The 12666-nt window shown below is 40.9% G+C and overlaps 1 protein-coding gene across 10 annotated transcripts in view; it reads left to right on the plus strand.

Moving 5' to 3' along the window:
* Window positions 1-12666, plus strand: part of FERRY3 (FERRY endosomal RAB5 effector complex subunit 3) — a 32785-nt gene that overhangs the window by 1144 nt on the left and 18975 nt on the right. For 4 of the 10 annotated variants that reach the window (XR_012155290.1, XM_073314686.1, XM_073314734.1 and 1 more), the window contains exons 2-8: window positions 825-983; window positions 1191-1385; window positions 1818-1963; window positions 2830-3011; window positions 7003-7102; window positions 7189-7310; window positions 12128-12234. Coding sequence is in view for 9 of the 10 variants with exons in the window: in XM_073314686.1 (XP_073170787.1) it covers window positions 872-983; window positions 1191-1385; window positions 1818-1963; window positions 2830-3011; window positions 7003-7102; window positions 7189-7310; window positions 12128-12234 (964 nt within the window). In the remaining variant the exon portion in view is untranslated. Of the gene's footprint in view, window positions 1-13; window positions 218-824; window positions 984-1190; window positions 1386-1817; window positions 1964-2829; window positions 3012-7002; window positions 7103-7188; window positions 7311-12127; window positions 12235-12666 lie in introns of those variants that run through there. The other 6 variants (XM_073314715.1, XM_073314696.1, XM_073314724.1 and 3 more) reach the window with 4 other exon arrangements.

Genomic DNA, 12666 nt, shown 5'->3' on the forward strand with positions numbered 1-12666 from the left:
TTCATTTGTGCAGTGGTGCCCTAGAGAGCTTTTCTCCACCCCATCTTACCCCGACCCTCAAAAATCCCAGGATCCAGCTTCCCACGGATAGTAGGATGGTGCTCTGCGGGTGACAAGCCTCTTTTAATGCAGCCAGAGAAGTTCTATCTGCACCAGGTCCCCTCTGCTCACATAAGCACCGGGGACATTGTCGTCCCATCCACCCTGTTTCATTAATGTATGTGGTTATAAAACGTGGTTACTTTTTGCACTTCACCAAGTTTGGATGATGAAAATAAACTAGCCAGTTTCACTTTCTGTTCTCTTGAACTAGTACAATGCTGTAAGGTTTGAGTTGCAAACCTTGCCAGGGACCGTTTAAATACAAACAGACTTCTAAGCTGTGGTGTTTTTAAATTCATGCAAACATTCATTTTAGGTTTTGTAACTGAGGTCTTGTTAAAATTGTTCTATTACTTTTGTGTAAACCCCTCAAAACAACATTTTTTATTCTAAAATTTACACTTACCCCTGAATATTCCCTCCCTGTTTTAATATATCTGCATTAAGAGGAAGTGAAATCCTAATTAACATGTATGCTCTCTTTGGGCCTGAACCTACAAATGCATACTATTGGATGCAATGTTTGATTTCAGCAAGACTAATTATGGCAATGTGCACTACCCCATCGCATGCTTGAGTTTGGGGGCCTACGCCAAGTTTTTCAGAAATGGGTGCTAAATCCATATTTAGTCATTAAAATTAGTGGAAGCTTCCAGGTGCCCAGCACTTTTGAAAATCAAGCACCTTATTAAGTACCTAATTGTGATTTTTCGGTGTCTTAGGGCAAGTCTACACTATGGCACTACATCGGCTGTAGCGCATCTGGTGAATGTACACTATGCTGACGGGAGAGCGCTCTCCAGTTGGTATAATTACTCCACCTTGGCGAGAAGCAGAAGCTACGTCGCTCACTGGGGGGCTTTTTCACACCCCTGAGCAACGTAAGTTATATCAACGTAGGCTATAGTGTAGACCTGCCCTCAATGTATTTTTTAAAAAAATTAATTTAAAAAAAAAAATTGGCTATTATGTCCACTTCCCTGAATATTTTAATTATTGCCAGAATCACGTTTTGTGTTTCCTTTTGTTCACGTTTGGAATATGTGAATATATAAACGATACAACATGCTGTTTTGCTTATTATGCAGAAAACCAACAAAAGAAGATGAAGGCCAATAAAGGAAAAACGTACACTAGAGAAAGAGAGTTTTTGTATAACTTCAATGCTGGAAATCAGCACTTAGTGCTTACAGTGCCTATCAAATTTCCTGTGCAAGAGAATGCCAGTCATTTGCATGGACGTCTAATGCTCCTGCACAATTTACCATCCTTCATAGAAAATGGTGAGAATTGGGTTTGTAAATGATCAGTGTCATATGTATTAATGACAGGTTTCAGAGTAGCAGCCATGTTAGTCTGTATCCGCAAAAAGAAAAGGAGTACTCAATGAAGTGAGCTGTAGCTCACAAAAGCTTATGCTCAAATAAATTTGTTCGTCTCTAAGGTGCCACAAGTACTCCTTTTCTTTATGTGTGTTAATGTGCTGTGACAGACTAAGCAAAAGAGTATTATTTCTAAAAGATTTTAAAAGGAATTTTTAATAATATTTAGCTGTTTTTATGGTTTGACTGCATATTAATATACGAGGAAGGAGCGTGGTCAAGTAAATTTAGCAGTTTTAAAGTACATGTTCATGCAGTTGTTAGAAATTTTCTTTATTTTAACTATTCATAGTAAACTCTGATTGATAACACATTCTTTTCTTATTACAATAGACTTAAAGCAATCTCTTAGTCAGTTCATAGAAGGAGAATCCATAAAAGATTATGATAAAGAAGCAGAGGCGGCCCTTGAAGCTGTGAAATCAGGAGAAGTGGATATGCACCTGCTGGCAAATGCTTGGGCTAAAGCTTATTCAGAGGTCAGATGCAAAAAGAAAAGGAGTACTTTTGGCACCTTAGAGACTAACAAATTTTCTGAAATATGAATTTCCAAAGGTTTGCTACGTGTGAAGTCTTTCAAAATGTATGTAGGCAGCATTAGAAATTACACTGAAATTCAGTTTTACTGATCACCCCACGTGGTGATAATTTGGCTATTCAGATAAAATCTGAGGGCTCATTCTGCAAGTTCTTAATCATGTCCGTGGAACTATCCATGAAAGGACTACTTCAGTAAGAATTTGCAGAAATGAGCCCTCAGGGTAAAATGCTGCCCTTTAATAAAGGGCAGCAACTCCCATTGAAGTCTGTGTAAATGGGGGCAGACTTTATCCTTGTACTTTGCATAAGACACTTCCTATTGATGCTGATGTGTTGGCCCCTTATTTACACCGATCAGTAAGAATTTTTGTTGAAGAGATCCAATTGGAAATGATTTAGCTGATTTTTTTTTTAAGCGTTCTCACAGGTAGGAAATAATAAATCATTTTTATTCAAACTCCGTTTCAGGTAGAGCATGTTATTTATGATTATCAGTTCATCCACATTTGGAGGTTGAGCAGTCCCTGTTCTGTTATTTCCACCCTAATGTACTGGGGGAGAGAATGTTTGTGATAGAAATGAAGGGAAAACAGAAGATGGAATGGGGAAATGGAGGAGACAGAGAAAATTTCAAAGATAAAAGTAGATGGGGGAGAGAAGCCAAATTAGAAAAGGAAAATTTTTAAAATTTTGAACAGTGTACATTGGCACAAAAATTAACTCTGTCATTTTAAATGACTTTGGTTCTGTGTGTTTAAAAATGTCCATAGCATTCTTTAAAATATTTGACTTTATTACTTTCTAGACAACATTAGAACATGCAAGACCTGAAGAACCCAGCTGGGATGAAGATTTTGCGGATGTGTACCATGATCTGATACATTCTCCAGCTTCTGAAACTCTGTTAAACCTGGAACACAATTATTTTGTTAGTATCTCAGAATTAATAAGTGAAAGAGATATGGAACTGAAAAAATTACGAGAAAGGTATTTTTAAAATGTCTCATTAAACCCGATGTTTTCTATATGACTCTGTTACAAGCTCTGCAAATGAACAGTTAGCAATATAAGGCTTATTTTAGCTTTCTTTTTCCTTCTTTAAAAAGAGTACAGGTCAGTTAAAATATAAAAATGTGACTACATGTAATATTTGTTTCAACTTTGAATCTAATCAAAAGCTAGAAAATGTAAAAGCTAAGGTAATCTGAATCACATTATGTTCAAGTTCCACATATATTCCACAATGTATAATTTTTTTTAAGTACATCAGAATTAGGAAGCCTGCCAAACAATCAGTGGGGCCACCGGATGATCAAGGTGCTAAAGGAGCACTTAAGGAAGACAAGGCCATTGCCGAGAAGCTAAATGAATTCTTTGCATTGGTCTTCACTGCAGAGGATGTGAAGGAGATTCCCACACCTGAGCCATTCTTTTTAGATGACAAACCTGAGGAACTGTCCAATATTGAGGTGTCACTAGTGGAGGTTTTGGAACAAATTGATAAATTAAATAGTAGTCAGTCACCGGAACCAGATGGTATTCACCCAAGAGATGTGAAGGAACTCCTAATATGAAATTGCAGAACTACTAATTGGTATGTAACCTATTGTTAAATCATCTTCTACACCAGAGGACTGGAGAATAGCTGATGTGATGCCAATTTTTTAAAAAGGCTCCAGAGGTGATCCTGGTAATTACAGCCCATAAGTCTACAGTACCCAGGGAAATTAGTTGAAAGTAAAATATAGTAAAGAACAGAATTATCAGAGACAGAGATGAACGTTATATGTTGGGGAGGAGTCGTCATGGCTTTTGTAAAGGGAAATCTTGCGTCACCAATGTATTAGAATTCTTTGAGGGGCTTGGCAAGGGTGATCCAGTGGATATAGTGTACTTGGACTTTCAGAAAGCCTTTGAGAAGGTCTATCACCAAAGGCTCTTAAGAAAAGTAAGCAGTCATGGGATACGAGGGAAGGTCCTCTCATGGATCGGTAACTGGTTAAAAGACAGGAAAGAGAGGGTGGGAACAAATGGTCAGTTTTCACAGTGGAGAGGGATAAATAATAGTGGTGCCCCCCAGGAATCTGTACTGGGACAGATATTTATACTGTTCAACATATTTATAAATGATCTGCAAAAAGGGATAAACAGGCAGGTGGCAACCTTTGAAGATAATACAAAATTACCATATATACTCGATCATAAGCCGGTTCGTTTATTAGCTGACCCCCCTCAAGATGGATAAGTAAAAATGGAAAATTTTTATGACCCGTTCATAAGCTCACCCTATAATTCAGGGGTTGGCAAACTTTGGCTCCCGGGCCATCAGGATGGGCCGAGACAGTTTGTTTACTTCAAGCGTCCGCAGGCATGGAGGTAAATCTAAGTAAACAAAGTGTCCCGGCATGCCAGCGGCTTACCCTGGCAGGCCGGGATAGCAACTGGTGGGGAAATTTTTCTGGGTGGGAGAAGCTGGGGGTCAGGGGAGTAACCCCTGTGACCACCCCCCCAACGTGGCCCCACCCGTAGCCCGGGACCCCCACACTCTCCCCAGCCCATCCCTTCCCACCTTATCTGGGGAGGATGTCTCTGGTCTGGCCGGAGCTGCTCCGGCGGGCCAGACCAGGTGGCACAGCCACAGCATGTTCCAGCGGGCTGGGCCAGGCAGCATGGCTACAGCGTGCTCCAGGGGGCTGGGCAGCGTGGCCACAGCCTGCTGTGGGGGGCGGGGCCGAGCGGCACAGCTACAGCCTGCCATCCTCGGAGCTGCAGCTGCTTCGGAAGCTGGGGCAAGAGCAGCATGGCCAGAAGCTCCGGCCCCGCCTCTTCCCTTCTGGCTCTGCTGCCTCTCCTTGCTCCCCCTGTTGGGGGGAGGGGCTGTGTCCCACCTCTCCCTCTCTATACCGTTCGTAAGCCGACCCCCCTCTCTGATGTTTCCCTTTTTTACTAAAAAAAAAAATTCGGCTTATGAACAAGTATATACAGTACTCAGGATAGTTAAGTCCAAAGCAGACTGAGAAGAGTTCTCTGTTCTGTTCATTCCCTCTGAAGTATCCGACACTGACCACTGTCGGAAGACGGGATACTGGGCTAGGTGAACCATTGGTCTGACCCAATATGGCCATCTTTATGTTCTTGTTGTATTTTTAAAGGGAATGTATTATATAGACAATGCAACATTTATTTATTTAGATTCTTGAAAACACAAAAAGGCCCCTAAACAAAAGCTCCAGTACCTTTTAACATGCCTTAAGAAATGCAGACCAACCACTTCCTCACACCAAAAGAGGGAGAGAGAACCTCCACTCCAGCCAATGATTATAGCTTATTATAATACATATTATTGGAACATTGGATTCTAGATAACTGGTAGACGGTTGAAAAGCTGCAAAAATCCTCTTTATCCACTAGGGAAAGTATATGCAATGCTTTCCTTTTTAGAGCAGAAATAAAAGCTTAAGCTGAAACATTAATACACAGAAAAATATATAACCATATAAAATATTAGTTAAAAAGGGACAGTTGTGAGGCTTCATTGTATTAACACCAAAGTGACCCAATTACATAGCTTGTTGAGTAGCAAGTGAAGGTAAATTTCTCAAAACATCAACCTTCTGATATTATACCCACATTACAGAATGCATGGATGCATATTTAGTTTTTTCTCACAGTATGAAGTTACTTTATTCATGCCAGTTATGGAGACATTAAATTGCTACAATATGGGTATAGTATAAGGCTCTGACTGCTAATGAATTATTTTCTCAGTGAATCACATGTATGGATAAGCAGAAAAAAGAGCACATGGAAATAGCTCCACATTCTATCTTGCAGAGCTTTTCTATGGTATAACTGTGTATTGACTTCAGTGGAATTTATTTTCATGTACTTTGCATGACCATGAATCTTCATATGTGAGGGGCTATTGAAGTTACACCAATTGCGTGTAGGTGTTATATAGTCTATTTACAAATGACCTGATTCGAAAACCCTGTCCCTAGGTTTTAAATTGATGTTTTGTACCAGGTATTGCTCCCAGTTCTGTGCTGTGTTGAGCTGATCTTTCCCTGGAGAAAAGTGTGCCTGCAAAAGAAACCATGAGGCAAGTGACATAAGAGGATTAAAGAAAGGAAAGAGAGTATTAGCTGAGCTGGCTCAGATGATTGGTGCTTATGTGATACTGAAACTTTCTTTGAATGTAGCTCACACTGGAAGTTAGTCCAATATAAAGTGATTTGGCAGTCTCAGTCCAGTTTCTGATGGTTAGGTATCCACATCACAGAAACACTACCAGTTGATAGTCTCACATGACTGAATGGGTTCAGAAATTAAACTATCCTTTCAACACAACAGATATTCCCTCCAACTCAGAATTGAGAGAAGCTTGTCCTGCTCTGTTTCTGTGAAAAGGATTTTAGTATCCAGGTTGCTTAATTTAACACACTTCACCTGCTTTAATTTTTTTAAAAGGAAAAAGATTAAAATAAACTGTATTTAAACTATTTTCAACAAACAAAACAATGACATCATCCTGATATGCTGAGATTTGAAAAGTTGCTACTGCACATGTGGAAATTGACTTTTTTTTAAAATAGTTGGTGTTGATCCACAAACTGTGTGTAAAAAGTTCACTCTTAAAAGGAGTCAATCAATAGCATTTATCTAAAGCTAACAAACCTTCCTATACATGGTTTGTTAACACTGGATAAAAAGTTGCGTAAAAATCTGCTTGCTTTACACAGATATACCCAGTGAAGTCCTTTGCACTACTTATGTGGATAAGTTGAGTGGGTTTGGCTCTGGATTTCTGATTTTTTGCCTTCAAGTTTAATTTATATTTAAAACTACCTTGAGAATGAAAATGTTGGTGATGTAATTGACAGCGATAAGTGGCTAAGCTTTCAACATTGGCAGAGACATCCAGAAAGTTTACTTAATGTAATTAGGCATTGGTCTAAATGATTGGCTTCCGTTTTAGACAAGGAGCAGAAATGGATAAGGTGATGCAAGAACTAGGAAAATCACTAACAGATCAAGATGTAAATGCATTGGCTGCTCAGCATTTTGAATCCCAACAGGTAAATTAAGTTCAGTGAATTGGAATAAATCATGCAAAGAGTTGTCTTAAAAAAAATGAATTGGTTGGACTGATGTCTACTTTTAGGTTTTGGAGAATAAATGGACCAGTGAACTAAAACAGTCCACCGCCATCCAAAAACAGGAGTATCAAGAATGGGTGATAAAACTTCATCAAGATCTAAAAAATCCCAACAACAGCTCAATCAGGTATTTATCTCTGCTGTAAAGTTCTCTCTAAATATTCTTTCTGTTCAACTACAGTAGTTTACAGGACTCACTTTTTACTAGTTGTTCTCTCATAATAGTCATTTAAATTGAAATAATTTACTGAAAGGCTGAGAGCCGTTGAAAATAGAACCATCACATGTTCTTTTATAGAAGAGAGAAAATATATAATAATTTAGGCCCATGCAAAATGTGTCTTTAAGTTGTCTTCCTACTTTACCTTACTATTTAAAATGTATATTTCTAATATAATGTTCCAGAATGCATTCTGAGGTCATTTAGGAATGGTTTGCGGTATCACAGAATGTGCAGGGTTTATAAACACTAAATTCATAGTACAGGATTTGATTGAATGTAATCTAAAGGAAATTAGTGGATGTTACCTGGCAACTGGAAAAAATTCTGGTTTTTTGTGACTGCTGGTGTGCTTAGGCTGAAGAAAGGTTTTCTGACTGCAGGCTAGGGTGTGTAGAGGCACATTCTTGCTTCCCATCTTGTGGGAACTGCCTCCTACACTAGTGTGCAGTGTGCTGCTGCAGGTTCCTAACTACTCCCTCAGGCCAGATACCAGAAGGGAGAGTATAGTTGCAGGGATAGGTTAGGGGTGGGAAGGAACCAGTATGGAGTCCACAAGTACTTGTACAAGTATGCCAATTGGTATGGCCAGCAATAAGAGGAGGCAGGTTTGGAACACGAGGCTGTTGACCTGCTTGGGAGAAGATGATTGCGGGGGCGGGAGCAGGAGTTGGTATTTAGTGAGATAACACTGCAGCATCTCATGCTCTCTGGAGGATAAAGGAGAAGTGAGGATGGAGACTGCTTCCACTGGAGTGGAAAGAAAGAGGGGAGATAATGAAAACCAGAATACTTTCAGTATAGCTCAGTGTTCTAAGGATTATAAATTGACATGGAGAATATTGCAATACATATTTAAAGTGTGTTTGGGAGTACTTTCCAGTTGTCAGGTCATTTCGAGAATACATACTCAGGAGTATATAACTGTAAAGCAAAGCTGAGCTGCTCTCCAAGGTAGTGAGCAAGGGTCATACAGTAAAAATCAGTAGCGGTGCTGTCATAAATCTAAAGGGAAGGCTAACCAACTTTAAATCCCTCCTGGCCAGAGGAAAAAACCCTTTGACCTGTAAAGGGTTAAGAAGCTAAAGATAACCTCCCTGGCACCTGACCAAAATTACTAATGAGGAGACAAGATACTTTCAAAGCTGGAGGCGGGGGAAGCAAAGGGTTCTCTTGGTCTGTGTGTTGCTTTTGCGGGGACCAGAGCAGGAATGCAGGTCAGAACTCCTGTAAAGGGCTAATAAGCCATCTAGTTAGATATGCGTTAGGTTCTGTTTTGCTTAAATGGCTGGTAAAATAAGTTGTGCTGAATGGAATGTATATTCCGGTTTTTGTGACTTTTTGTAACTTAAGGTTTTGCCTAGAGGGATTCTCTATGTTTTGAATCTGATTACCCTGTAAGGTATTTACCATCCTGATTTTACAGAGGTGATTCTTTTACTTTTTTCTTCAATTAAAATTCTTCTTTTAAGAACCTGATTGCTTTTTCATTGTTCTTAAGATCCAAGGGTTTGGGTCTGTGTTCACCTATGCAAATTGGTGAGGATTTTTATCAAGCCTTCCCCAGGAAAGGGGGTGTAGGGCTTGGGGGGATTTTGTGGGGAAAGACGTTTCCAAGCGGGCTCTTTCCCTGTTATATTTTGTTAGATGCTTGGTGGTGGCAGCAATACAGTCCAGGGACAAAAGGTAAAATAGTTTGTACCTTGGGGAAGTTTTAACCTAAGCTGGTAAAAATAAGCTCAGGGGGTTTTTCATGCAGGTCCCCACATCTGTACCCTAGAGTTCAGAGTGGGGAAGGAACCTTGACAGGTCCTCTAGTCAAGTCCCCCCCGTCCCCCCCGTTCTAGAATGTTTCTGATTACACTGTCAGTTTAAAACTAACCAAGTTGACATCTAAACCATCACAGAATATAATTGGCCTTCATAGTTAACAGCTCACTGACGTGAATAGGCAGTTCATGCTTTTCAGAAATATTGGGCCTGACGTGCCTCCCACATTGATTTTTACACCAGTAAAACTAGAAACTTAGAGGAGTGTGATGGGATATACAAACCATACATTGGCATGGAAGAGGTTAAAGGATAATATTGGGCCCAGATAGCCCCACCCCTCCAACCCTGCGGAGCCTGCTGCAACTGGAGAGGGTTGAGAACAACCCAGCTCAGAAGGGGGTAGGCTGCAGAAGGAGTGCAGACCTGTTGTGCAGGCTCCTGGAAAAGGGGCTAGAGCCGCCTCCCTGAAACACCAGGACTACATACTCTGCCCTGCTTGAGTCTGACAGTTTGGTGTCCTTTTTATTGTTTCTTTTTCCTATTTTGAACCAGAAGCAGAGAGTGTTGTAGGAAGTGACCCAGGGACGGTAACAAAGAGGGTCCACACTCCTCCCAGGGTTCAATGCTGATCACCTTCCTAGAGCCCTAGGTCAGAGTCCAGTGGAGTGGCCAGACCTGGGCTCCCCTACCACTACCCTCCCTCCTCTGGCTGACTGGTTGCTAACTACTAGATCACCCAGCTCACCGAGGACCATACCAGTGTTTCCTCTTAATTTTTTACGTCCACATGTGGAATGAATTTTGTTATGTGCACCAATATGGAGGTGATGTGTGACACGACACCTTCATATTGGTGCACATAACAAAATTTGTGTGGTGGGGGTGGGGCCAAGGGGTTCGGAATGTGGGAGCGGGCTCAGGGCTGGGGCAGAAGGTTGGGGTGTGTGGGGGGTTAGGGCTCTGGCTGGGGTGAGGCTGGGGATGAGGGGTTCAGGGTGTGTGGGGGGGGAGCTCAGGGCTGGGGCCAAGGATAGGGTGCAGGGGTGAGGTCTCCGGCTAGGGGTGAAGGCTCTGGGGTGGGGCCAGGGATGAGGGGTTTGGGGTGCGGGAAGAGGCACAGGTCTGGGGCAGAGGGTAGGGTGCAGGGGGTGAGGGCTCTGGCTAGGGGTGAAGGCTCTGGGGTAGACCTGGGGATGAGGGTGAGGGATGTAGGCTGCCCAGGGGCTACAGTGGGGAGAGAGGACTCCCCCCAGCCCTCTCTCTCCACAGCAGCTCGGTGCCCAGGGAGAGGTGCCTCTCCCCGACTGCGACAGCTCCAGTGGGGCTGGACTGGGCCGAGGGAGGGGCTCCTCTCTCCTGCAGCTCTGGCGGGCTGGGCCGAGACGAGGGAGGTTCGCCTCTCCGCGCTGGGGCCCTGAACCCCGGTGCAGAGCTTAATAGGCAGCTGCGCGGCCCGTGCAGCTTAGAGGGAACTTAGGACCCTACTACAATCAGTTTCTCCCAATTTACAGCTGTGTAAGGTGATAGGACCTAAAGACTGAAACTGATTCTCCTATTTGCAGATTCAGTAAGAAAAGGCATCCTGCCATATGAAGGTTTTCTTCACAACTCACGACCAGAAGGGCTAGAAACAGTTTTTAAGAAGCATTCATAATTCTGAGGTCCCAGTTTTGTGTGCTCAACTTGAGACATTTTGGTTCAGTTTTTTATTGGGTGTAAGCTGATGTAGCTCCAGAGTTGTCAGTTTATACTAGTTGAGTTTCTGACCCTTGTTTATGATTTTCAGAGTACCAAGAGCTGTAGGTCCTTAGCACATCTGAAAATCATGCTCAAGGTCTCAAGTCAGGTGGTACCCAAAAATGGAGCTATACCAACTGAGGCCCCAGTTCTGCAAATGTTTGTGGATGGAGTAGTCCTGTTGCGTTTAATAGAACTACTCATAAGAGTTCACAGGATTGAGATCTTTACTAACACTTTCAAAAGTTGGAGTCTTAATTTTTGTAATTAAAACTTTAATTATGCAGAAACAGATAGAACTTCCCAGGTGCCCTAACACAGCATGCTGTCTCTTACTGTTTCAGCCGCACCCAGTTGTGAGAGGAGACTGAAAAGTTGTTAATGATTAACTTTAATTGATTTGGAAGATGCTATTTACACAATGGAGAGAATAAAAATTAAATCTGTTTTTAAAAATAATACACTGTTGTTCAACTTGATACTCATTACTTTTTTATTTTTCCTTCTTGTGACGTTTGTCTTAATCTTCTAATGTTGCAGAAATAAACATGCTTTATTTATTTGTGTATGAGTTGCACTAAGCATGTTGACAACAGTGTTTTATGGAAACAGCGTTTGTCTTCTGCCGGGGAATCCAGCAAGGGGAGCTTTGTGATCTTAATGTACCACAAAAGAAATTGAGACTTTCATATCATTCATTATAAGCAAACGGTGGATTTTTTTTTCTTTTTTAAAGGAGTGTTTAAAAGCTTTCCTACCAGATTGTAACAATTTAAAAATAGGTCTAATTTTAAGCTCAGATTCCTTTGATATCCCATTTTAAAACACCCACAAATGGATTTTTATAAAATCCAGCAACTGCAGAATTATTTACTGGATGCTCTCAACAGCTAGGTTAAGAGGAGAAATTAAATATTTTTTTTATCTTAAATCTCCCCTTCTTATAGTGGAATCTGTGACTTCTGCTTATCTTAGGATAGAGCTGGGAGCTGTAATCTCTCTGGGCCATACCACTGTATTTTAATTATAAGGCTGCAGCCATCTGCTCTGTTTCATGCAAATTATATGCAGCCTTTTGGCTTCCACTGATCGGTTGGGCAAAGTGTGTATGTCTCTAGCATAAAACAAAACAAAATTCTGCCTTTGAAAAGAAGAACATTAATGGGAAACCTACTAGAGCTTTTAAATTTTTTTTTTTTTTTTATGGATTTCAGTGAGGAAATTAAGGTTCAACCCAGTCAGCTGAGAGAATCTGTAGAAGGAAATGGAAGAATTTATGAAGAGCAGAGACAGTTAGAAGAAAGTTTTACTATTCATTTGGGTAGGTATAGTAACATGATCCCATAGATAACTGAGCACTGATTCTCAAGAAGTCATTAAGCTGAAGTATGATTATACTGGGAATAAGTGACAAAGTATTAAAATAATACCTGGAATAAGGCATCTTGATCTGTTGTAAGTAGCTAACTGAAAAACACTTTCTAGGGAAAATTTCATGATACAGTTAAAATGTTGTTTTTTTTACCTAGAGCCTGATTCAGCTTCTGTTAAAGTCAATGACAAAAGTTGAGAGTTGGATTAAACTCTACAAAAGAATTTCCAAAAATTAAATATTTTAAATGAACAGTTGTAATTCGTTTATGCAATTGTATTTTTTTAATATTTGACATGTGCTGACAACCTTCATATTTCATCTTCTGTCTCGTGGTGGAGGATGGGACTTGTTTAGAGGCCTAGATTTACCTTCCTCTAT

This window comes from Lepidochelys kempii, chromosome 1, assembly GCF_965140265.1.
Source record: "Lepidochelys kempii isolate rLepKem1 chromosome 1, rLepKem1.hap2, whole genome shotgun sequence".
In the NCBI taxonomy this organism is placed as follows: Eukaryota; Metazoa; Chordata; order Testudines; family Cheloniidae; genus Lepidochelys; species Lepidochelys kempii.